Raw genomic sequence first — 27,955 nt, forward strand, 5'->3', positions numbered from 1 at the left:
CAAAAGAAGAAATCATCACATTGACAAACCCTACACCACATCCTTTGCAAGAGCTAATCTCATGGCTGGGCAGAAGTCACAGTGACAATGCTCATGTTGCAATGCCCACCTCACCAAGGGACAGAACTATCATCAATCTCTCTGCAGCTACAAATCGTTTTAAGGGTCGTTATCATGTGGTTTGGCTGGCTGGACTTTTTTTTTGTGTACTTAATGTAACGATGACGATTGTATTGTGATGATTGACAATTATCTTATTCGCTGGCACAAGTTGGCTCATAAAGATAGTTTTCACCGAGAGAGTAAGAAGTGTTCGCTTCCCTGTCCAGAAAAGCAGCTTATTAATGCAGACTTCTGTGTTCCTTCACAGCATGCAAATTTCATACTAGGTAAAAAACAACCGAAAGTTTATTTCAAAGTGGTCCATCAGCCGCAAAGTATTTTCATACCAACACTAGAATAAAAATTGACTCGAAAACTTGAAAATCTTTCCTTCTCACCCAAAACCAGTAAATTATTTTCTATGTTTATTAGAGTGGTCACCTCATATGAAGCTGCTTCTTTACCATCAACACAGCTACCCCTTTTCTATAAATAACAAAGCCTGATGATTAATCACTTACTCTTTGTATGAGTCACATTTAAAGAGAGCCCTGAGGTACTTCTCAGGGAGACTCTTTGAATCATGAATCAGAAAAGAAAGAAAGCAGCCTCTGAATATCACCATACCCAGACTCTAGATGCCTAGAAGTATCGGTGCCTATTTATAGTTTCAATCTGTCAGGCAGTTTCACATAATGGAAGTCAATGGTCATAGAGAAGTTTCTCTTCTTCAGAGGTATTTGTAAAATTAAGAGAACCTGATAATGGAAAAGCTCCCTACACATACACGCAAAACAGAAAAGGTCAAAGTCCCTTATTCAAAACCATCTGAAAATCCATAGTCTGTAAAAAAATGAAGAACAAGAGCCATCAGGCTCCCCAGGGCACAAGCCCAGGTTGGGCAGACATCAGCAAACCCTGACAGACATGGGGACAGTTTCTACCTCAGTCTTGGCTGCACAGCACACCCTCAGAGCCCCACGTGCCACGGATTTTAAGCTATTACTTTATTTCTCATTAACAGTTTCCAGGTCTCGCCCATGTTTTATTCATTTTCCAGTCAGGGCTACAGTAAGGCTTTTACTCACCTCAGCAGGACCACAAGAAGTTTCCTTCCTTATGGACAAAGAGAAAACAGAATGCTTTCAGACCTGATGGAGCTGGAGACAAGCAGCAATTAGCTGACAACAGGCTGACACGTTCTTCACCGCTCTTGCATAAAACATTGAGCTGTGCTCCTCTGGCCCACCTCATCTTTCTAAATTTATTTATTTATTTTCAGGCTAACCACTTAGTAGCCTAGCAAACTGCTGTTTTGCAAAGGCAAATTTTCTTCAACTTTTTTAGGGTATGAAAGAACTAGATAAAGTTCTGAGAAGTCCTTTACTTTCTTTTGACAATCCTTCAGCTCCCCTTTGCTTGCAAGTCCTACTCACTTTCTGTGAAGGGCTCGGCTATACTGTCTACTTCAGCCCAAATTTCTCGGGGTGTTTCTGCCCCCAAAGCAAGGAAATATTACTTTACTCCTTCAGCCTTAAATGGAAGGGCTCTCTAGATAAATGTGATTAACTCTTTTATCTAGTTCATTGCTGCTCATTAACCCTGTGTGCCTTCATCTGACTCTCTGGTCCAACACAACCATTTTTGTGGATGCCACTGCATCATGCTTCACTTTGAGCATGTCTTCTCATTCCACAGCCAAGTTCTCTGATCTTCTCCTACTTCCTTGTCTAGAGATAACTCTTCCTGATTTTTTTTTTTTCATGTTGTAGCCATTCTCCCTAGTTACTCCTGTAGTGAGGTCAGGGACAACACCACCTCTTGAAGTGTGTGCTTCCCAAAAAGTCTTGAAGCTATCGTCTGCCTCAAAGTTACAAGCCCCAGTAGCCAGGTGGGGTTGAAGACAGCAACTTGCAGAATACCACTAGTATCCTAAATTACTAATAATCACTAAAATGCTGTAATTTTGGCAAAAAAATAGTAACCTCAAGGTTTAGAAAAATAGAAGAGCTTTTTTTTGGCCTTTTTTACCACAGCTGACTATACTCCTTATACTGATATTCTGAAACATGTTGAAATCTGTAACTGCATTTGCCTTAAATAATTTTGAATATTAGCTAGTCATTGTCGTGATGTACATGCAATCCTGGAGAAGATTAAGATAAGTTAAGAGTGAGTAAATGAAATAGGAAGTCTAATTCTATTTCAGAAACTAAGTATTTCTTGTCTTACCAGGGTCCTGAGCATACCAGCATGTTACCTGGCCTGGCATGAACATACACATAAGCACACCAACAAGCCTAAATCATGAGGTCTCACCCCTAGCTTTAAACAATTGTGATGATTTGCATACAAATATTTTACAAATACTGGAAACACTAATTCTCTATTTGTCTCTGCAAGAAATTCTTCTTCCCCTTCTTTTTAACAGGAATTCATTTGAAATGAGAGAGACTGATCCATACCAGAAGTTTTTTCCTGAGACATCATGTTCTTTGGTCAGCACGTTGCCCAGCTGACACACAATGATCAAAGATTTGAAAATCTAGTGTCACATTTAATACCTATACATTTTAATTGTCACTTACACTGCAAATATAATTAAAGAAGCCTTAAGGAATGCTTCATTGTAAAGAGTAGAAGGTTTACAGATACCCTCTTCAGCTTTATGTAGATACATGCATCTATTCCTTGTTTCACTTCTTACACCAATGAATAATTTCATATTATTTCTGTACATACTGAAGAATCTTCACTTTTTGAATTATCTTTCATTAAACCAACCATTTTCTTTTGATAGTATGTTTTATATACCTTAAGATTTTCTCTTCATCATCAATACTTTCAACCTGAGAATGGTTTTAAATTATTAGAGGCCATGCTAAAAAAACCCAAACAACGAAGATTAATAGAAAGACAGCCTCTGCTATGAGAACTGCTAATTCATTATAATGGCTGCTCTGCTGTATTTTGTTACAGTGAGAACGTACACACACCAACCAGTATCTCTGATTTACTATTTATATGTCTATTCAGAATTGTATATAATTCTGATGGCATGGACTCGTCTATTCCTCTTTGCATGAAAAAGTGTGTTGTGACCAACTTGTTATCACACATTTAAAATGCATACATTATTAAGTAATAGCTTATGTATAATTTTATTTGTTTTCAGAGTTACAATGTTCATGAGATAATCATAGAGAACACATTATATATTGTTGTTAAACACATTTTTGCCACAAAAAGTTGAGAGCATTGGTAGAAAATCCTATGTCAAGTTATGTGAAAATATTTATCACCTGTAACCATAATTTCATAAAACCAATATACACTTTATGTAATATTATATCAGCAAATTCCTTCTTTTTGCAAATAACCTTTGCTCTATACTTAAGCATGTTTGTAGTTCAGTGCGTCAAATGCTTCTGTGTGTGTGTGAGTGTGTGTGTGTGTGTGAGTGTGTGTGTGTTTGCAATGTACAGGAAAAATACTAGTTTACTCCTATGGTAACTGTAAATGTCAACACCACTGGACCCAGGAATGGTGAATTAAAAGATCTTAATTTTAGCAAATAATCACCTTCATATTTTTCTACCTAATGCTGAACAAAACATTAATTGGCATTTACCTCCTAATGTTACAGAACATAGACTGTATATTTCAAAGACATAATCTTTACCAACTATATACTGACTTTTATTTTAATGTCTATTATATAAATTAGGTCTCTGTTGAATTCTTATACCAAGGAACAAATGATAGTAACTTTATTTAAATACCGTGCACTACAGTATGATGAAATATTACTTTTGAAATGGATGAGTGAATCAATAGAAAAATAGATTTAATAAATAATTAACATTTTAAAGTCTGGATAAAAATGGGAAATCATGCATTTCAAGCAAAGTTTTATTTTTTCCTTGTTTTTTTATGAAATCTTTGAGAACTTAAGACATGCAGAGCTGAGAAGCAGCTCACTCTGAACAAAGAACAATGTTAAGACTGCACAAAAAGTTTTGTTTGAGATTGTTTATAAGCAAGACTGAAAAAACTTGCCATTCCTGGACTTCCCTTCAACATTAGACAGTGCTGTGCAAACCTCAGACAAATCCCTGTATTATGATTTCTAAGCTGTTAGGAAGTCTCTCAGAGAGCTAAGAAAGTTAAAACCTGAGCAACTGCCTCACTAAAATTTATGACAAGAAATGTTTGGGTTCCAGATAACAGACTACAAAAGGGTAATAGACAACAGTTTAAGATTTCCTTGAGAGATTAACTTAAGGGATGAGTAATTATGGATGGCATAAGTTTATAAATTACTATTACACAAAAAAAATGTAAGTTTAATTTTCTAATATTTAGAGTTCATATCTATGTCTCAATATTTAGCGTATGTTACTATGTCTATCAACTTACAAAACAAATGAAAAGCTAGTATTTACTTGAAATTAATTTAATGTTTTCCCCACCCCAACATTTGTCTGGTCATTGCCAATGCAATCAAAAGAGCTGTAAATTTTCAGAAGTGAGTCTACTCCAGTGAGTTTGATTAATTATGCATTAACCCACTTCTCTGAAGCATCCTTCACTAAATCTTTGGTGGGAAATGCACTTTAATTAGGCATGAGCTTTGGTTATTTGTGTGCATATGCACTATGCTATTGGTCAATGTGGAGAATGATTTAAAGCTTGCCATGTTACAGAGATGTATTGCTCATGAAAATAATTCTAGGGTTTCAATAAACACTGATGGCTAGTTTTTGCAAGTATTATTACCTTCACTCAGCATGATCTTCTTAGTCCCATAGCTTTTGCTCAAACTTTCATCAACTTGTAATCTCAACAAAAATTTACCCAGAACAATCATTTGAATACTGTGCATATTCTTAGATGTTTTCAGCAGGTACAATTACTCATGTACATAGGAGTTATCAGAATAAGTTACAAGATTTTAATACTTAGCTGAATAAAAAATATTCTCAGGGTAGAAATAAATTATAAACTAAAAATACAGGTTAATGAGACATGCAATGATTTTACTCTGAAACAGGTCAGATTGGCTATTCATGTAAAGATGTTTGATTGAAGAGATACTATTGAACTTATGGCATATGGTTATTGTAGAAAAAGCTGGAACAGAAAAGAGAGAAAATCAAATTACCCATGACATTCTCTTCCTGTATTCCATGGCAGAATTAGCCCATAGATTAGTAAATGGTAACGCATGCAACAAAAAATATTCTGTATCACTGTATGTAAACATCTGCTTTCATCATGCAAAATGCCTACAAAACTGTGACAACATTTTTTTCTAGTAGTATGGTTTTACATCAGCTCAGCTACAGAACGGTTAAAACAAAATCCAAGATTTTGCAAATAGAAGATATTCTAAAATTCTTTAAAGATTTCCAGCATAAATATTCCAAAGCCTGACAAAGCTAAATTTTTTTAAGCTAAACTACATAGGCTTATTCCTTGCTGTGGTTCCTTGTTCTTTTGATGATAGAAGAGAAAAGACCAGTTTTTGGAGGCGGTCCCATCAACATGGGGGCTTGGTTCTTGTGAGTAATTTTTATCTGGGGAAGAAAAAAGAAAAACAGAGTTATCCCTTCAGCTACTTCAGTTCCAACTATCTGAGATATCTGATTTATCTTTATATATAACTTCCAGACCTGCATCATTTAACCTAAGATGAAAGGAAAACACCTGTTTTTTTTTATGAATGATGTTCCATTTGCAGTGGACCAATCTATGTGTAATCATTTTTCCAAAAATAATTTAAACTATACACATGCACAAAAAAATTAAACACATGCAATGAAATTCATGTCAATATACAATCTTACTTTTTGAGTGTGGGATTTATTACTTGTTGTTGAGGAAGAATTTAAAAGTTGGAAAGAACATACATGCTGACAGACCAAGCTGTTGCCTATTAAGACATAAGCTATGTCTTTACATGCTTTATTTATACATCTAATCAAGCTGTACTCTTTTACCATAGGACAGCACTTAATTTCAAAACAGCCACAGTGAACAAAAGTATAAAGTTAATACACAAGAAAAGGTCCAAAAAGATGAACTAGCATTCTAATTTGTTAATTAATTGTTAATAGCATAGACTCAAATATTGAAAAGACTATTTAAAACACTTTGTAATACTGCTCTAAAGCCACCCGTTTTGATTTCTTTGATATAGAACTACGAATCACCTTAAATGAGACAACCTTAAAGTAGATTATGTCTGCAATTTTCTCTAATTCAAGTCTAAATTAGAGAAGACATTTTATGAATGTATGCTATGCTCAAAGCTAATTGAAAGCAATTATCAAAGTGGCATTTTGTCTGTGACTTTAAGATACATTGTAAGATAATAAATGATTCTCATTATGTAATAAAAAGGTCACATCTTGCCTTTGGGCTAGTGACGTTAGGAGTTTTTCAAAAGCAATCCGAGACATTTTCTTTAGTGAACTACGACTAATACAAGAACCATCACTTATTAAATATCAGTTGTCACCTGCATAGTACCCACATCAGAGATGGGTATTTCTTTCAAAAAGAAACACCACCTCATTAAAAACTGGAAAAATATATCTCTTAAAGTGCATGCCTGACATTTTCAAGTTAAAATGAATATCCTTCACTTGTCATTCACTAATATTAAATGAAACCAAAAATGTATGTCACGTGAAGAGACTCATTAAAATATAGATCAGGACATTTCTTGGGGTGAAAATTTACTTTACAATGTAAGTAGAGAGAAACATTAAAATCTCAACAGACTGTGTGTCTTGGTTTAACTCTATTAGAGCCCTTACTCTCCAAATGCTCATTTTCATGCCACCTTAGTTCATTAACTTCAAATTTCATGTAGGACCTCTTTTTGTCAACACTATTCATTAGTATCGAGTATAGCATATGGGGGGTTCTTGGCAATGTAGATTACTTTCACATGGATAATAACTCTGGCTTTCAAAGACTGGCACCAATGTATTTTCTCACAATAAATTCTGCTTCAGGCATCACTTTGGAAGCCAAATCTGTAGTTGGGGTAAACTGGCATTATTCCATTGATGTCAGTACCAGCTGATGATCTAGTCATGGAAAATTGCCTATTTTTGTAACTTTCACATGCTTCATAAGATGTATTTTGGGGATCAGGAGCAGTGATGATATCAACCTGATCCTGAGGAACTTGACATGAGGTAACCTACAGCTATGATGTGGCAGTAGGAGTGCCTTTAGGTTTCCTTTCTGAGGTAAAACACAGTTAATTCCATCTTAAAATGAACAAAAGAGCAAAGCTCAAAAGATGGCTTTAGTATGAAGGGCTGAGGTAATCCTGAGACCTTGTACAGATTGCGTGTCGGGTTGGGGCTGTTCAGTGCTGCTCAGGATGAATGCAATTACATACTGAGTAAATGTTTATCATTTGTAATGTTCTTTCTTGGCTTGAGCCATCTGTTTCAGAGACCATGACCTCTCCAGTATGTTGCTTCCTATCAGCTGAGATCAGCTAACATGCCTGAACATGATTAACCACTACCATGCATGGGGATGAGTCCTATATGCCTCTCTCCAAGACATATTTTCAAATGTTATAAATAGGCACAATTTCACTGGTGTAAAATATTTCACATTCTGGAAAGGCTGCAATAAAGTGTACATTTAAAGTATACTTTAAAGTGTACTTTTTTGCTATGTCATGATAGTGTCTGTTAACATTGTATTGTTTAACAATGATAACCATCAATTTCTTACTTTCCTACCCTAAAAAAAAAAAAATAAATTGAAACATCTTATTTTTGGCTGATGAAAAGAGATCAGTATGTTTCTGAACCATTGCAGAATTTTGCCTGAAGAAGGCTAATTTTGTCTTTCTCAAGACACTCAGGCACTGCATTTCTGCCCTGGTCTCTCACTTTTGCTTCTGTTGTCATACTGGCAGCACTGCCAGTTGGAGCTGTGAGTTTGGGTGACAAGCGACAGTGCATACTTTGAGATGGGAATAAGCTCTGAGGACCTCAGACAGAGAAATAGTGGCGTAGGTCAGAGTAGAGCTGAACATTGAAAGTGCTCTATGGGAGGACAAAAAGAGAGAGAGAGATACATCTTTACTTAGAAGCATCTGAGACTTTGTCAAGTTAAAAATTCCTAGTTACAGCTCAACAGAGATTCTGTGTGTGTGCACAGGGAGTGTCTTAAGACTAACATTTACTATCCAGTTTCTCTTCCATTCAGCAGGCATCTTCAAGTCTTTTTTAGTAGAAACACAATTATAGAAGTTTTAAATAAAACCCTTCTTTAAAATTTTTAATGTTCTCTACATTTATCTGTGAATCACATACACACGCATGTGAGAAAAAGAGATTGTACAGACAAAAATCTAGAAAGCTAAAATCCTAACTGCATATATTTTTAGGAATTGATGATATATACTCACAAAAATTACTGTTATATATACTCATAGAAATTACTGTGGAATTCTGGCAAACAATTTTTGAGATCACTTAATTTATTGAAAATATGTAATAACTAATAATATGTAATGCAATATGCAATGGAGGGTAATATAGAGAATATTTTAAACATAAATTGAGTGACTGAATTGCTGCTGGAAGAAAAACAAAAGAAACACACAAACAACCACCCAAAAAAAATCCCAACCTACCAAAAAGCACCCCCAAAACAACACCCTCCCTCCACTAAACCAACATCAACCAAAAAACTTCAAAAAAACAAACAAACAAAAAAACCCCCCAAAAACCCCCCACAAAATCAAAAAACCAAAAAAACTGAAACCAAGCCAAACACAACCCCCCCTCCACAAACAAAATAAACCAAAGCAAATTATTTGACAAACTTGGCATAAATTTATATTTAAAAAGAGACAAAATCAGGAAATAACAGAATTCCACTTTGGGGGTAAGTATGTAGCATCTGAATTGCAAAGATACCATGGATTTCTGTTGTAAGCCTCATCCACAACATTCTAGGCTTAACTTAAAGTGCTGAAGCCAATGATAAACCTCATATTTACTAACTGAAGCCAAGATTTTATCCCATGAGGATTGGTATATCTAACAAATATTTATCTAACAGAAAAATGTTGCATCTGCAATTTTGAAATCACCTTTCCAGAATTAGCAAGCATGTCCAGTGATTGTATTCGTGGCAAGGAACACTAGGTCAAATTGAAAGAGCATAATTCCTGAAAGAAGAAATGATAATATCTCCCTATATGTCAATAGAAAATTTTCTGATAAAGATGAAGCCTTAATTTTTGATACTAAAAATACTTAAAAATGCATAAACCAGGCATTTATTTGTTTTAGGAGCAGATCAGAGTTTCAAAATGCGTTGAAGCCACATTAATACAATGTATCCACTAAATGAAATGCAGTGAGCATCAATAGTTTTAACATGATAACAATATGTTTTAGGTCAGACAGTTTTGCTTTCATGTTCCTTCTTCTGCAGTGTGTGCTGGTTACCTTCATGCTCAGGACTTCACAGAATGCCTAAACATTTACTATTTACTATTTCAGAAAACATGGTGCTATAAAAACAGGTTCTAAAGTACTGCACTAACTGACAATAGAAAACTGGAAATAGTGCTAATCAGCTCTGCTTTCAATATTTCAATTAGGGTTAAAGAACATATTACTGTATTTTAAAGACAGAGGGAAAAAAATGCCAGGAAAAAATCTGCAGCCTTATCCAGCTGGATGTTTTAGTTCATGGTCACTTTTTTATATGTTCTCAGCAGGGTTTAGATGTTGGCTGTTTTGAGGGTTTTGTCACAGTCTATATGCCCAAATGTTGCTCCTCTTACAGGAACGAAATGGAGGGATGCAACACCTCTGTATCACAGGAGTGCCAAATAATTTCATGTTCCTTAGGTGATCAAGAGTGTATAGGGTATCATTATGAATCAGAGCAAGAGAATATGGGCACTGCTGAGCAAAATTAACCTGACTTGCATCATGTGGCATTTTGGGCAAGATCTAGCCTAGTTGTTTTAAAAACATTACGCAACACATCTTAAATAAATTTCTGAACAATATTATTGTGCAAAGCGCAATCAAATCTAATCAGTTTGGCATTAATTAAGCTCTAATAATATACTCTAGTCTCTCTCCTAAGTAGTGTGATCCGTTTCCCCTTCACACAGGTAGATTGGAAAACGTTACGGTGTCATCATAATTTTTAAACATACTGAGAAAATGACAGAGCTGCAAAATTAAAATAAATGATTAATGGCATTTTTTTCATGTTTTGTACTAATAGGTATCACTGAGGTTTTAAATTAATAGAGCTGTCAGCTCAGGGTTGTTACAGATCCAGTGCAGAACTAAAATGGAAATTATGTATTCCACAGATACCTAAAGATGACACTTTGGAATATTTTAAATTTTAATTAGTAGGTGCAATTGTTTTTCCCTCTCCTCCCTAAAACCACTGCAAATTAATTGGCAATTAGTCACAACTAATTCTTTTCTTAACAATCTGAACTGGAAAGAAAGGTGTACTACATGTTAGAGTATTTGTCTGGGATGCAGAAAGCACACATGCAGTAAATTGCTTTGTCAATTACAAAAACTACTGTTGTGAAATTAAGAAAAAAATATGCATACATAAACAAAAATAATTAAAGTGCAGTGTACCTGTGACCATAAAAAATAATGCCCAGCTGCAAAATAACATGTTAAAACTCAATAAATTAATCTGGCCTTGGAACAGAACTGTATGTGCACTGCTGTTCCAAAGGGAAAAAAGTGCAGCATTTTCCTCCAACATCAAAAATCTTCTGTAGTGAGTGATTTCCATTTTTGGGTTAACTATGCAGCAATTGGCTAACATTCTATTGAAATTAGTCACCATATCTAGGACCCAGCTCCTGTTTGCGCTAAAGTGGCAGATGAAGTAGATTAAATTCTCTCATTATGAACAACTGATAAGAAAACAATGGTACAGCCAGAGGCATGGAAAGAAGATACTTTACAGAGTCCAGAATACAGCTGCAGTTGCTTCATGTGATGTGTGAGGTATTGGAGACAATGGATTTATATAAAAGCAAAATGGATTTATATAAAAGCAAATCCGTAACTCTCAGTTTTCTCACCTAGCTCTGGCACATAGTGATTTTTAATAAAAGCTTGGTTTGGTTTAAGTTCTTGTTTCACTCTGGATTTAATGACAGGACAGTAGGATCTCTCTGCCCTGGCTCATCACATCTCTAGGGACTAAAGGAAAAACTAGAGAGAAACCACTCATTCAAAACTTATTTTTAAGGTGCATTCAAATAAAAATATTTTGAAATAATAATTTTGAGTACCATTATTCCAAGTAACAGTAAACAACCAGTAAAAAATTCTAAAAATACTGTGTCTCAGATATCTGTGAAACTGTTTCTGGCAATCCATTAGGTGAGCTCTGACTATGGGTTTTTATTTTTGTTTCTTTATTTAAGCAATATTCTTGCCATCTTCTATAGACATTTCTGTCTTCTACTTTTAATCTAGTGTTTCTAGAAGCTTGACACTCTTTCAGATATCATGCCAAGCAAGTCAGGAATAGATGAAAGAACTGAAATTGCAGTTATTTCTAATTAAGATGGAACATTGTTATGGATTTTTTCAAAACATTGCAAATAATTTATGTAGCTAAATTGAAAGATTACTTTTCTTAAAAAAAACCCTGATGGCTAAAGCTAGAAGTTTATTGAATTAACTTGAGAGTCTTTGAAGTTTCATTACTATTAATGACCTGTTTGGAGATCAGGTGAAACCAATGATATCTTTCATGTTGCTATATTTGTCTGGGAGAGCTCTGATAGAATTTCCTTTTCAGCTAATCAGACAAGATGTTTAACATAATATTAACATTATCATCTTTCCTTCTACCAAAGAGTCCTCTATTAAAAAAAACAGTGAAAACAGTACAATTTGATGCTCAGATGCTTCATCTTATTATACCAGAGCAGAGTGACTTTGTTAGACACTGCATTCTGCATGTGTTCAACACTCTGGATAACTCTGGATGACAGATTTCTAGACCAAGCCACTCACATTCTAAGTATGCACAGAACCTTACAGGAGTGCATACCTGCTCTCATCTAGGGATGATAGGAGCTTAAGCAATGCATCATGAAAGACTTTAAAAGAAACACACAACTATTTGTTTACTCCTAAAATCAATCACAGGAAGGAAAAATCACAGATCACAGCTTCTGAAGAATCACTGCCTTATCTACCACATGCCACCATATTTTCTCAGAGCTCAGAGTACAATTTTGGAAAAGCATGGCCTCCATGTGCATGAGAAAGGACAGCGCCGGCAACTCATGCCATTTGTGTGAAACTTTTTTCCAGACAGAAACGAGAAGCAGCAAAGTCAAACATGTTGATTCCTTCAACAGGAAGTAAACTTCCAAGCCTGCATGTGCAGTCTCTATCCCACACATAACAGGGATTTGAGGCTAAACTTGTTTTCCTGAATAGGCATAATAGAAAAGCAGGAGAATTTTGATCATGTTGAACTTAATTTCTCGAAAAATTGTTTGGAAAATACTCTCATATCAAAATCTGAAGCAATGCAGAAAAATATTTTCTTTTCAGCTTAAGTACTTGCAACTTGGGCAAGAGTTGATTCAATACCTGATGATTCTATGGATTTCTTTCTCACTTAGTCTCTGTAGTATTTATAGGTCAGTCCTTAAAACTACTGAACTTAGATGACATTGAAGTTCTCAAGATACCAAAAATAAAGTGCGTTATTTCAACTTCATAAAAGACAGTTGAAAGGGGGAAGATAGCAGACTTTTTTTAACAATAGCTTTTCCGGCTGGAACACCAAAGAATCAAAAACCTGAGGCTCAGCTGCTGTGTCTCACTGATGTGTGCAACCTAACAAGGTGCAGACCTCTCTCTCCTAAAACTAGTGAAATGGTATAGCCAAAAACAACTGTAGCTTTTTTTCTTCAAACACAGCTAGTAAACTAATAAGTGCCTTGCCTCAGCATCCTAATGAGAAAAGAGGTAGCCTGGGAATGTGTCCCCATGTCTCTGTACAATGCAGGAATGGCAGCACCTTTATATATGGGCCTCAATTTCTCATAAGGACTGGAGAAAGAAACTTCCTAAGAGGCAAAATAAAAGGAAAGGCAAATAATCACATGTGTCCGAGGGAACTAAACTTACAGAGTTCTTTCTCTGGCCATGATGATTTTTTTTTTATTTATTTAAAAATGTGTCATTTTTAATTTGCTTTCATTTTGGGAGAAAACAGCAGCTTTTCCTCTAAAAAAGAAAAACCTCATGATTTACCTTCATATTAGTTTTCTGAAATTTGAGCTCTTGCTGGGTCAAATGACTGATTACATAGCTGACTAAGCCTAAAGAATTATTTTGATTTTCTGGGGGTTTTTTATAGACTCTGGTTTGGATACACATTGCAGATATCACCCTGGTATTTATGTGATGAAGTATGCTTTGGCGTCCAAACAAAGACGTGAAGCACAAACTCAGAAATCAAATCTTGATCTTTGGGTGAGAGAAAGCTAATATCCACTTATGCCATTATCCAAGGAAGAATTCCTAGGTACTTTGCAGAAAACTTCAAGAAAAACTCTACTGTAGTAAGAATTAGTGGGGAGGTAAGAGGTTGGACCATATATGCTTTTTACTTTGTAAGATGCAGAAAACAGAGTGTGGTACATTTACAACGATGCAAGGAGCTATTGCAATAAATACTTAAGCTCCTCAGCAGAAAAAAAATCCTCAAATATGAATGAAATAACAAAAAATAATATTTCTATATCTAAATTCATAGCAGTGCATTGGTGCAGCAAATAGTTCATGTATTTTTTCCTCAGAGGAAACAAGTACATTCAACAGCATGGTTTTCTGAGGCAGTGCCAAGTATATTCTCTTAACAATGGTATAGCAAAAAGAATAGGTCCCTCAGAAAAGTATATGCCATTTCAATCCCCTTTAAAACTGGAGAGCAGTAATAATCAGTTGTAATTTACTGTTTCCTCAGGGCAGTAATTGAAATATAAGAACTGTCTCTTTTTCCAGGTTTGTTCTCAATTGCACAGGCAGCTTCTGCTAGCATTATCAATCAGATAGCAGGGATTCTGTACAGAGCAAGCATCAGGACAAAAAAGAAAAGCACATGTTATTGCCAGCAACCTTCCATAAATTCTCTTCCGTAATCTGGCAACTGAAAAATTACATGTCTTTTTTCTGAACAAGTGACTACTGGGTTCAGTACTGTTGCTCTGCACTGAGCCATCGCTGTAGAAGAGGTAAAGATAATATCTCTTAACTCCAAAAGGTTTTCTGCAACATATCTCATAAAATCCCCACAGTATGTGTTCATATTGGTCTCCTCACACTGCAGAATCTGAGCACTTCCCTAGAGAATGAGAATTCAGCCTCCTTCATACTGTTCAGCTGTCCACTATGGTGCATCTGGTAAACATGAACTACCACAATCCCCCTCTGTCAGCCTAACCCATATATTATCAGTTGCACACCTACTAGCACCTTACTGAACGGTACCTCTTTTATTTTTTGTGTAACTTTTAATTCTACCACAGCCATAAAGCTGATGAAAGGAATCCAGCATCCTTTTTTTGAAAATTACTCCCAGTTGTAGTGGGATTTCTTCCTTGTCACAATATTCTTTTGTCTTTATTTACAAGCTGCAAGGCTACAGCAATTCATCTACTTAAAAGCACAGGTTTTCTTTAGGGAACCAAAATCAGTAGAACTGTATATTAAAACATGTTACTAAGATTGCGCCGGAGAATAAAGAAGTTGGATTTCTTCAGCAACACCTCTGAAGGCTAGGTTAGCCTCCATAATTTACTGGACAGAGATGAAAATGGAGAGTTCTTACAGATACACCTACAGTGTCTCTAGAGTCACTCAAAGAACCCTCTCTGAGAAAGCTCCTATCCTATCCTAGGTTATCCTAAACTATGCAGATTGATGTTTGCCTGAAACAAAAACCAAATTAATTTCCTTTATTTACTCCTTAAAATGTAAGGACTTAAAAAAATATTAGTCCTATTATATAATTAAATCAGCACAGTTAAGACTTCAGTTTTAATTAAAACTTTCTTGATATGAACTCTCAAAAACACCATAGAAAATCTTCCTAAATTTTTAAGACTAATATTAGTTACTTTATACATTTTAGCATCAAAACAAAGATTGAAAGATTAACTTTTCCTCAGTAATAGAGACTCTAAATCTGATACATCATCATAAACAAATTATCATATTGGATAAAGGAATACTGAGACTATATTTTCCAAGTATTTTCCAAACTTCTGAAACAGATGTCGTTTTATTCCACTCTAACCTGTGTATGAATTCAGAAAAATTCCGATAAATTAAAAATGCAGGGGGTACTGAAGTATATAAAAAGTTTGTAAAGATGTTATTTAAGTAAATTGAGTTGATACTAATGAAAACAGTCTTGTCTTCTAAACAAGAGAGAATATTTCTATTATTGAAAAAGAAGGCAAAGAAAAACAATCAGTTGCAGTTACCGTGCAAGGAGTTTGCATCCAAGGTTCTCCATCTATCTGCATAGGCAGAGACTTGCTGGTCCTGAAGGCACAAATTTCATAATATAAGAAAATGAAACTAGAAAAATTTGATAAATTTATTAAAATGGCATATATGCGATGGCATACAGCTATAACCCTGATTTACCTCAAACTTCTATGAAATTTCCAGTATGACTCAGTATGCTTAAAAAGTCAACTTAGAAAGCTTAGTCTGATTTTCAACACACAAAGCAAAAACATGGTAAATATTCATATATTTTGCAGGAACACACTACTCTTTCATTGAAGAAGAGTCTGTAATTTGTGAAATAATGAGTGAATGACACAGTAACTTCAGGAACAAACTTTGTTAACAGAAAAGACAACACAAATTTGTGCTATTATTTAATAATTTGGATTGCACTAGTATATAGTATATATATTATACTATTATAAAGCAAACAAGAAATAAATTTTAGGTCTATCATCACCACTTAATAGAATCACTGTGTCTAACTCTGAGTTAGGCAGAACACTCACAGAGAATGAAGTTTGTACTTTATTCAGAGTGCGCCATGTTATAAATTTAAATTGTTAGCAAAGGGGCGTTGATTTCAAAAGAAAGATATAGACAGTATTCCCTCTCTATTTCTGGATCCCACATTAAGAAAAGCGTAGAAAAATTAGAGCAGAAAAAAAAAGTACTACATTTTTTGTCTTTTCCAACCCTGTATTTTTGCATTATAATTGTTTGCATAAAGAACTGTTAGAAATAGTGGGGAGTGGATATGTATAATAATGGAAAAATTAGTGACTCGTGTTGATCAATGGAAATTCTAGTTTGGACATTTTTTGAAAACAGTTAACATTTCATGGAATTATCTACCACCACCTATGGTCATAACTGGAGGAAGGGAAGAATGTTTAATGAGTTCTCATTTTACAGTTCAGGAAGGGTTCCTACTTATTTTTTTATTGTTGCTCTTTTGTTTTAGGCTTAGAATTGTAGAGCTTATGGGTTTAATAAATTTTTGGAAAATTCTTCACTAAAAAAAGAGAGAGACGGTCAATTCTTTTTCAGTCCTTATTTAATCCAAAAGACAGAATAATTACTTTTTCCTTGTGTTCTAATCCAAGTTTACTCTATTGTGAATGTTTTTATCTTAGAAATGATAAAACACAATGAAATTAGAGCACTCCACCATCATCGGTTCACACATACCAACAGATTTAATAATAGTGGCTTGTCAGAATTCAGTAAATAACAAATAAATTAAAAACAGAGCACTTTGACTTCCACAGATCAAAAAGTGCTTTACAATTACTAATTACATGCTACTATTCCCTGGTGTGGTATGCATTATAAATGGGTTAAAATGTGACAAAGTAATGCTAAATTACTTCTGGCTTGAAATTGCATGAGTGTATGTCAACAATAAACCCCAAGATGTTCATGCCTTATTCCTTCTGCTCCAAATGCTTGACAATACTTCTCCATAGGACAAAAAAGCACTTGAATGCAACATATGAAGATTGAATGTAAACAAACACCCTCTTTTTAGTTTTCTGACACATTTAAAGAAGGGAAGATGTATGGGCATAGAACATGGATGGAACAAATTAATCTCATATACAATAACGATACTTTCACAAGAAATAATAATTATGACTGTTAAACTACAAAAGAAAGTCAATATATAAAACTCTTCAGTTTCACTACAACAGTGCAGTGTAAATTAAAGCTGCTGATACCTGATGACAACAGATGAGCACTGGGCAAGTCGTCTTCCAGCACTTTTCAGACCTGTGTATATCTGTCCCATCTCCATGGCTCCTTCAAGACCAACCACTTCCATAAGTTGGTCACTTAGATCTGCAAAAGTTGAAAAAAAATCCACATTTTGTCTTGACAGCATTTTGAAAGCATTCATATTGACCAACAAGAACTGTCAGAAGACAAGCTGATAATAAGATGTAGAGAACAGAATTCTTAAGGAGAATTACAGCTTCAAGTTGGACACAACTGGGCCCTGCTGTCACACAATTCTACAACACCCTAACCAAAATTATTCTGAAATAGAATAATTATATCCATGATTTAATATACGAAGACTAAAAAAATAATTTCATAATATAAGAAAACAGAAGGGATTCCTTCATTTTGGTTACCTGACATGCAAAGAATGAAATGTTTACAGTGCAGAAAATTATGGTTTTTATTTTTTCAACAGATATTTAAAATATGTAAAGGAGAAGTCAGACCCTATCGGATCCCTTTCTATACAGTACTTTTCAGCCAATGTGTACAACTGTAACTGAGACTTTATGAGTGTGCATTATTATTATTATTATTATGTTATTATTTTTTGCATTGGATGAGTGTCTTAGTAAGTACACAGATGCAGTGCAAAAAGGAAGAGAAACAACTATCTTATAACTTCTAACCTTCTAACTTTGTCATGCTTGTTTGCACAAAATTACAGTAATTTCATGATTACAAGCCGCACTGACTATAAGCCGCATCGCCGGGTGTTGGCAAACATTTCATTCTTTGTCCATAAATTAGCCGCACCCAATTATAAACTGCTCTGTCATTCGCAGCGAGGACCCGCGTGCAACAAAGTTGCCAAATACCAACAGAATCGCGGGATTGGGGTGGGGTTTACTGGCTCGGCTCGGGCTGTGAGGGCTCGGCCCGCTTGGGGTGGCCCAGCTCGGTGCTGCTGCTCGGCGGGGCCGCTCGGGGTCGACCGCCGCCTCTGGGCTCGCTCGCCCTGGCCCGGCGCTGCCCTGCAGTGGCAGGGGGGCATGGAGCCCGCCGGCACCCACGGTGGTGGTGGCAGGAGGGGAAGGAGCCCCCCTGCTCCCACGGCGGCAGGCAGGAGGGAGCCCCCTGCCTCCCTCCCGAGCCACGGGGCTGGCAGCACGGAGCCCCTGCCTCTCCTGGGCTGCGGGAGAGGAGGGAAGGAGGGAGCTCCCCGGCCTCCCTCCCCATCCTGCGCTGCCAGCAGGGATCCCAGCTCCACCCACTGCACAACAGAGTAACCAATTTGTAACAATCACGTAAACCCGGGTTTTACTGGCCAGTGCTCGGCTCAGCACCTCGGTTTGCACTTCTGGGGTTGGAAATGTCAGAAAATTAGTCACATATTAGCTGCCCCTGAGTGTAAGCCGCATTTCCAGTGTGGGAGCAAAATTTTAGTCAAAATGGTGTGGCTTGTAATTGTGAAATTACTGTATCTATTTTTTGTATCACACTTCTTTTTGACTAAAAAGTACTTTGGCGTTAAACTTCAAAAAAATATTTAAATAAATATTAGTCTACTTGACTTCAAGGAGTAAGGAAAAATTCTGTCAGGAATTTCAGGTACAAACAGAAACCTAAACAGTAATCTGCAGTCTGCTTTGAGAAGCTACCAGGCAAGGTAATGAAATATTATCCAGAATCAACTAGGGTGTTTTGCATGAAATGTTTTATATTCTCCTGTGTAAATACATGTTGCCAAGACCAAATGGACAAGAAAAAGAAACATTTCTTTTCTAGCTGTATAATATGTGTGTTTTATAAATTGGCTGTTAACATCAATGTTTCCAAAAGGTATATTATTCAATGAAGCAAAGCATTGAACTAAAATGTTAGTCTATCATCACACTGAAAAAAACCAAAGAAAAAAAAGAGACCACATAACTCTTTCTATTTTAAACCCCTCAACCCTTAACAAAGGTAAAATTTCATGCTAACAATCATATCTATGAGGCTATTCCAAAGTTTCAGCGGGAGTCTTTTCTGTTCACTTCTTTGGACTTTCAATGAAGGTAATTAACTGAAAGAAGTACCGCAATGAGGGAAAAAAATATTAAAAGCAAATAGGATTTATGATCTGGATTATTCTGCTTCCAGCAGAAAATCTGATTCTATCCAAAGCCTTCATTTTTCTTCTTATACTTTCTTAATATTTTCCGCTTTATTCATTTCTTCATCACAGTGAAATCAGTTCCATATAATATTAATGAAGAAAAAAAATAAACAATATTCTTGCCCATGAAGGGAAAACAGTAAGAGGGTCAAAAGTTAAAAACGTACAATATGATTAATTCTAACTATACATTTTTTATAGGTTGCATCCATGTAACACATGTAAACCCAATTTTTTCTGGCTTTCCATTGAACTTTTTTTTGTTAAAAATATTTTCCATAAGTAACTAACATTTAAACTTAAGTGAGATTTAAAGAAATGCTGCTTTTCTTGGTAGCCACAGAGACTTAACTGGGAAAGCACTGCTCATTTTCAAAAACTCATATATTATAAAAGCACATAGAACTTCATAGATGTACTAAATCATTAAAATGTTTAGCCAAAGAAAACATCAAATTCCTATTCACTGGGCCATTAGAAAATTATTATTTTTTAAATGGAAGAATAATGAAGAACAGATTTTTGTTTCTGACAGTTCAGGCAATATGTGCAATATTCAGAATCGTGACATTTTCAGGGATATATTCTTGATGCATCATTTTTCAATAGCTGTGAGATTAGTGCCAGTAGCAGCAGGTAACTAAGGGCCAAATCCTACCCTTTGACCACACTTCTCAAAAAATGTGGTATATTAAACATTGGAATATGGAACTGAACAATACTCTCATCTACCAAAAAAGTGAAGCCCTTTCAAAAATTTCACATTTGCAGTGGCACATTCCCAAAGTAGAGTTATTTTAGGCCAAATAGGGATATTTTTAGAATCAATCTTAAATTAGACATAACTTTCCTTCAGAAGCAGTAAAAACTAAAGCAAATGTAACATGCAATTACTGACTGCATTAGTTCATACTCCTGCCCTTGCTGATATATTTGACCTAACGCTTTTGCATAGTCATACCCATTTCAACAAATCCTTGAGATATATTGACTTTGATAAGAACTCAAGTGAAAACTTGAAAAGGGAGTTTGTCTATTTTAGTCCCACTCTTCAATGATGTTACATGGCTATAGGTACACTGGTTGAATATAAAGGGTCAAGACATCAACAATGGGATGATATTTCTTCTTAAAAGTTCTCCACCAATGACTTTGGAAGAGACTGAGTAAGCTCTGTTAAAAGAGATCTGATCTACTATTAAATTAAAAGATAGGAAAGAGGAAGGAATTCTTCATACTGGTGGAAGTTTATCACTGGTTTTCAGAAAGATCAGTGCAGGCCTCTGTACTGCTCAACATTTTCTCCAAAATAATCTGGAAGTAGAAGAGGACAGTGAGTACTGAAGACTCAACAAATGAAAAAGAAAACCCAATCATAAAAAAGTTTAGGAATTTTACAGTACTGAGTAATGGGGTTTTGCAAAGGCAGAAAGTTCAATATATGTAACTTAATGTCCACGAGGAGAAAGAGCACTCACTACAGATATTTAAACTGTTATACACACACACACATATATATACATAACATTTGGAAATAAATATGGTGTGTGTGTCTCCATGTGCATATGTTTATTTTGCTGGACTACAATTGATACTGTCATGCTGGAATGAACACTGTGGAGCTACTGTGGCAAGTTCTATGAAAATATCAGCTTAGTGCTCAATTTATGATGACCAAATATTGCAGTTGGTACATCCATAAAGTATGGAATTTTTAGTTCCAGTTGACTCAGCAATACAGAGAAAGAAAAATAACTGGAAATAAGAGATGAGCAAATGTGGCAACAAATATGGAGCAGCTTCTGTATGAAAATAAATTCTAATAATTCTAATAAATAAGTAGCCTTCAGGAAATAAGGAGATGAATGGAAGAAAGATAGGAAAATAATAAGTGCAATGGAGCAGGTGAAGACAGTAATGCAATTCAGTATTTCTCAAATGCAAGAACCAAGAACTTTCATAGTACTTCTAAAAAAGTAAGCAATCCTTTTTACCTAATATTTTCTTATGTCATGATGCTACACTAAACTAAAACTACTTATATCAAAAATGATACATATTTGGTTGGATATCTTAACAGAAAAGAATCACTGTAAGTTTCCTCTCTTATGCTTTATTTCTAATACAGGTTGGTGTTAGAGGTCAGATACTGAGCTACATAAACTTGTGGGTTCTTCTTGGCTTCTTATATGTCATATAAACTAGTGGAGAATAATGAATGCTGCTGTTCACTGAACATCATTTGCCTCTTAAAACAGTTTATAATGTGGACTTTTCTATTACCTGTATCCCTCTTGTGTTTGAGACCTCATTGTGAAAGTCACTCTTTTTGATCCTCATATTATATTCTTAAGTTGAGTATCTGAGTCTTTACTAACTATAAAGCAAAATATGTTTAGGGACATATTTATTTCCTGTGTTTCTTCTGCATCCTACAGATTTTATTCTAAACAGAAGTAATTGGTGATTGCAATGATAAAATTCTCCAATGCATGTTTCACCTCTTATAATTAGTTTTAGAAAGTTTAGGTTTAGGAAAGTAAAGGTTACATTTTCAAGAAGAATTTCACAGCTAACAGTGAACAAAAGCAACTATCAGATACTGAGCAGTATTTCTTTCCAATCAGTTCATTTAGTTGCCTCAAGGAGAGCTGAGGTCTCATAGGTAAGCTATCATGGAGAGCATCTCAGTATTAGTCCATTAGGAAAGTGTTTTCTGACTGGTGCCTTGGGGTTCCCCAGCCCGTTTGTTCTACTTTGAGCTCTATGAAAGAGCTGAAGGCTCCCGCTTGTTTTCTATGTGAATGAGCCATTAGAGTGTGTGGGAATGTTTTCACAGCACCATGTCTCTCCTGTCTCTTCCACAAACCAAAGTACTTCACGTGTCTCCTCGTATTAGCCCTGTCAGTAAACAAAGGCAGCTCTCCCAGGGGAGCACTGCTGTCAGCAGACAGTGACTAGCCTGCAGAGGGGATCTGACCCCTTGCACTCATTCCTGATGGGGAGATAAGGTCACTAGGGAGCTGACTGCTCGTTCTTCCCATAAGGCAGCAGAAGAAGAGAAGTTCAAACAGAAACTTGCACAAGTGGCAGACAAAACATTGCATGTGACTCTAAGCTCTTTATAGCCCTTCCCAAGGCACTAAGAAACACACTTGGAGACTTTAAAGTTTTGTAATGAGTTTACGTTATCCATTATCTTGGCATTAGCTGAATGCTTCAATATTCAGAGTGAACACACAAGAGAAAAACACATTTGGAATTCATCTACGAAGATAAAGCAAGGAAAGCAAAATGGAGTAGGGGGTGGGTGGGAAGAAACACGGTGTGATTAGAAAAACTGATTTACATAGAGAAGTTTCCTTCTGTAATGGAACTGGTTTTGATATCCAATCCATCTTTGCAATATATAAATATTGCTGTCCTGGCAAGAGATTGAATGACTCTATTATAACTTGGGGTTACTGCACTCACTCAGGCACATTTGCATAAAAACACTGTTGGTCAGTGGTAAATCTGTCTCTGGCAGCAGTTTGTCTTTGAAGAGAAGGGGCTCCATAGCTTACTAAATGTAATCAAACCCTAGTAATCATCACTCTGGAAATTTTTTGGTTCCAGTTAAAATACTGGATAAGAATTTGAAAGCTGGTACAATGCCAGAGGATCCTTGAAAAACTCCCAAGCTCAGTGCTCTGCACCACATGAATGCTTCAGTATCTTCCTAGAACACAGCACGTATTAAATCTCCAGTTACCCATTATGCAGGAATGTGAGGTCGCTTCCATATGCAGTGATAAGGACTGTTGTAAAAAAAATGTTAGAAATGTGTTTACTGTCATAATATTTTCCTGATTTCAAATGAATACCTTTTTCTAAATTCATGGTTACAAAAAAATCAATAAATCCCATGAAATCTGTAAAACCTGGGTTTTGTTATAGCTTCCTTTGGAGAAGCTACCTGAAGTAATATTTGCCTCAAACATTTATAATGCTTTATATCAGAGTTGTATTTCAAAGCCCAGATGATGTCAATGCTCTGTTTTGTTATTGATTTGCAGACACATATAAAAGACAGCTCCCCTATCCAAAAATGTATAGACAAATCAAACAGAAAAATAATATTATTATGTCAATTTTACAAAGTGAAAATTGTACACAGACATGGACAATATTGTACACAGGTCCTGAAAAATATTTGTTTTCATATTCATCTGAATATATTGTGTGTAGACCCACAAGAGTCATAATTTCTACCACATAAAGTTAAGCACAAGAGTTTTCAGAATTGACCTCGCCAAGATCACATGTGAAGTTTGGAGCAGAGACAGGAAATAAATCAGCAAATCCTGAATTTTAACATTCTGTTATCAAAAGTCTATTCTCCCACTTAATGTTGATTTGAAGGGTATCTATCAAGCCCTGTATTTATGGTATGTGACCCAGTTTTGAGTATTTTGCATTGCTGAGTTTGCTTGTAAACATTAAAATCTCTCTATATTCTGACAGTATTGATTCTCCTGGTTTTATTATTGTCTTCATATTTTGTTTTCCTACTATTAAAACAAAACAAAACAAGCTAAACCCTCCTCTTCATGTGAAGGAAGATATATCACTGATGCAATTCTCACCCTGGAGACACACTAAGATATGATGATAATAAATTAGGCAGATATTTTATATACATAAAAACACACAAAAACACAAACACATTTTATACCTCTATGTACATACACAAATGATATATATTACCTATATTTAAGCATATCTGAGAAATTCAGTAGAATTTTGCTCCACCATTAGAATTGATGGTGCACTTAATAGCCCTAATGGGATAATAGGGTAAGATGCAAAAGTGCTAGTTTTGTCACTTAAAATGAATGCAATCAATAAAATCCTCTCTCTGCTGAATTTAGTGGCATAATTCTTACTGATTTCAGCAGAACTCAAATTTCATGCAGTATCTTATCTTGTAGCAGTCTAGCACAGAGGCTCTATCCTCAGATGGAATCATTTAACAGACACAGCTCAGCCTACTGCAGTGTAATGGATTTTTTTCTGTGTACACAACCATCTCCCAACTCTCATAAATCACAGAATGACAAGTTTCTCCCCAAAAAAGCACAAACAAGGAAGAATCAGTCCTTATAATTGAATATTTTATGAAGCTTTTTAACATGCACAGAAGGCCTTTGTAAAACTTTTCCTAAAATGAACTTTTTTTTCCAGCTTAGGAGGGGGAAGGAGAGAGGAGTACTTCATAGAAACTTTTCTCATTAATGGTAAAAGAAGGGGAAAAAAAAAATCAACAATCAAACCCTAAAAACATCCCACCCCAGAGCATTCAAATAAAATCATTTCCATTCAGAAACTACTCCCAAATACCATTGTTCAGATGTTCAAAATTTGAAACAAGGGTTCTCATCTTCCAGTTTAGGATATCATTATGTAGAAGTCTTTTATGGCAAAGGTTGACAGACAAAATGTATTCTTTTTTAATGGATTTATTTTTTTATAGTTTGAGGTACAATTGCACTGAACATGCTGCCACACCAAAAAGCTCCCCATTATTTTAATCTGTATTCTTTTAAAAGTTATTTGTTCAAAAGGATTTCACTGTGTTACTCTTATACCCCCTTCATCCAAGAGAACAAAAGCCGTTCTATGAAAGGAGTCTAAACTTGGACAAACCGTAAAAAAAAAAAAAAAAAAGCAAAGTTCCTCTCTGTTTTTATCAAATTTGATTGCTGCAGCTGTTCCCAGTTTCTGTATTTTAAAAATAGCCTTATTCAGTGCCTTGTTGGCTAAAGGCCAGAGTACCATTAGAACATGCTGTACGGAAAACCTCTATTCAGTTACAGATACAGAAATATATTTAAGATCAGTGGGGGTCATCTGCAGCAAACACTTGTATGGAGAAAATGGAATTTTAATGTGCTTGGACTGCTCACCACTTTTAACAGATATTTAAGAACTTCAAACCGGATATCTTCCTATTTGTATTGGTACTATCGTATTACTGAGCATCAGGTACAATACAATATGAGCAAGTCAAGATCATTTCAACTAACAAAAATAGATCTAATACTCAAATTACTCCTTAGTAGTTCTGGCGTTCACTTTAAATGGATCCTAGTAATATTGAATATTTGATTAGCCCATAAAAATGCCACAGACTAGAAAAGAAAAACACAGTAATATTTATGGAAATGTAGAAATCTGATCAATGAAAATCAGCGTTGATTTGTACTTTTCTAGAAGAACTAGTTCTAACAGGGGATAAATGTTCTCTTTCTGCAGGGTAGCAAACTCTTAGTAACAGCATTATCCCTGTATTTATCCACCAAAGAGTTTTTTAGTCATCTGCCAGAAGGAAATGTTCATTCCATTTACCTGAGTATTAAAACTCCTTTTGATTAAGGTGGTAGTGACTTTGGTCCAGGAGTTCAGAAAACCCTAAAGACAGTCTTCACTTCTCTTGCTCTTTATGAGAACGAATTCCATTTTCTTCCTCTACCATGTTAGCATTCCATGGTGTTTGGAGATCAGACTATGCAGAGTGGATACCAGTTTGACCAACAGCATTATTTACTTATAATAAACTACTTTAATAACCTAACTCAGGAAAGTATTCTGAACATCAATGAGATGTCTCATAGATTACTTCTCACCATTTATGATGGGGTAAAATGCCTGGCTTAAAGTATTTAAAGTTATGTATTTCTACTGCACCTGGGGAAGAGTCTTCAATATGGTAAAAATATCCAAGGTGGCTGTTTGGATAGGTACTATGAGAAAAGAAATCATAACAGTGAAGGCATCAATATAGTCTATTGAGTTTGCTGAGATCCCAACTTTTTGGGAGTGGGTTTGCCTAAGTTTCTTTGCCCTCACTCTCAGTATATGGGTTATTTGAAGTAAATAAATACTACAATCATACTTTGAATTGCAGTTTCAATTACGCAGTTCAGACCCTCTCTTTGTACAGAAGGAGTATTGGACAATTGAATTTGAATCCAGTGAACCCTGGGGCAGGCATTTGTAACACTTTAGTCAATCAGACAACCTTCCTAAACTTCCTGCAGTCTGCAAAGTTAAAGAAATTTTGATTTAGTTTCCCATTAAACTAAATGTGTTTGGTGCTGTTTTAAGTGGCCTAGAATCTCCAGGACATTCCCAATGGGCTGACAAATCTGACAAAGGAGCAACAGAAGAAGCAGATGAAAGGATGGTATCTTGAGAGGAACTCTAATGGTGTGAAGAAATTATATACGGAGAATTAAAGAAAGGCTTAATTCTCTAAGCCAGGGATTCAGAGAAAGAGTTTAAGAGGTCTGGCTTTCTGGAGAAGGACATTTTTCTCTCTTGTCACCAAGAGGAATTTTGGGAGACAAGTTAGCACACTTGGACAGCCTAGGAGTTCTTCTACGTCTACCACTAAAAATTACCTTGTGGTGGCTTCTTTGTAGAGGTTAAGGCCTGAAAAAGTGATACAGCCTCTACTTACTGACAGTTTGATGGGCAACAAGTTGCTTGATAGCTCTAGGACTAAGCTGCAAGTATGTGAGCAGATTTTCCCAGGGCTTTTCCTTGCATTTGTTCTGTTCTCATTAGTTGTCATTGTAGGATCTGGTTTCTGCTATTAAATCTAGTTACATACAGAGAATTGTTGCTATTTTTCTTCCTATCTGAACTACACACATTGTTAAATATTCAGTATTTTTAAACTTGTTACTGGTTTACAAGAAGACATATCTAGGATACACTGAAACCTTTCCTATTGGACAAAGCAAATGGGAAGGTTACCTCTAATAGTACTGCAAGAAAATGTCTTTGATGTGCTTTATTTGGAATGACAATTCAAAGGACCAAAAAGAAAGCAAAAATAAATTTCTTATTATACCTTTCAATATTTTAAGTATTAATAACTGACATAAAGCTATTTTCCAATATCTTTTCTCAAGAGTTATTTACAAGACACACAAGAATAAAAAGTATTTCCATAACCATGATCAAGTACAGAACAGTTCCAAATTTTTTCTCAAGGACAAAAAGACCAAAGTCAGTCACAAGTATCACAGTAGCAAGACCCAAGTTATTTGTAGTCATCTTTATTCTGCCACAAAAGGAAAACCACAATATTTCACTAAAAAATTATCTGAGTACACACTATTCAGTTGTAGCACCATTCATGATGTTTCAGGTATCTGAGAAATACAGAAGTCCATGCTAACTCCTCCCACAACCCTGTACTGAAAAGTTATGCTGAAACCTGGAGCCTTACCGAACTTGTCTTTGGGGGATTACATGATAAGAAAAATACATGGTAAGAAAAATCTATTTTCAATGATTGTAATGCAAAATAGAA

General features: G+C 35.4%; 1 protein-coding gene across 8 annotated transcripts in view; it reads right to left on the reverse strand.

Annotated features, from left to right (window-relative positions):
• Positions 1 to 3,244: 3,244 nt before the first annotated feature.
• Positions 3,245 to 27,955, reverse strand: part of DGKB (diacylglycerol kinase beta) — a 412,441-nt gene continuing 387,730 nt past the window's right edge. For all 8 annotated transcript variants that reach the window (XM_033067483.1, XM_033067474.2, XM_033067464.1 and 5 more), the window contains 3 exons: positions 17,426 to 17,546; positions 15,674 to 15,734; positions 3,245 to 5,681 (listed from right to left, as the gene is read on the reverse strand). In XM_033067483.1, the coding sequence (XP_032923374.1) occupies positions 5,574 to 5,681; positions 15,674 to 15,734; positions 17,426 to 17,546 (290 nt within the window). In that variant the 3' untranslated portion in view covers positions 3,245 to 5,573. The remainder of the gene's footprint in view (positions 5,682 to 15,673; positions 15,735 to 17,425; positions 17,547 to 27,955) is intronic.

The sequence above is a fragment of the Catharus ustulatus genome, chromosome 1 (genome assembly GCF_009819885.2).
Source record: "Catharus ustulatus isolate bCatUst1 chromosome 1, bCatUst1.pri.v2, whole genome shotgun sequence".
NCBI classification, from domain to species: Eukaryota; Metazoa; Chordata; class Aves; order Passeriformes; family Turdidae; genus Catharus; species Catharus ustulatus.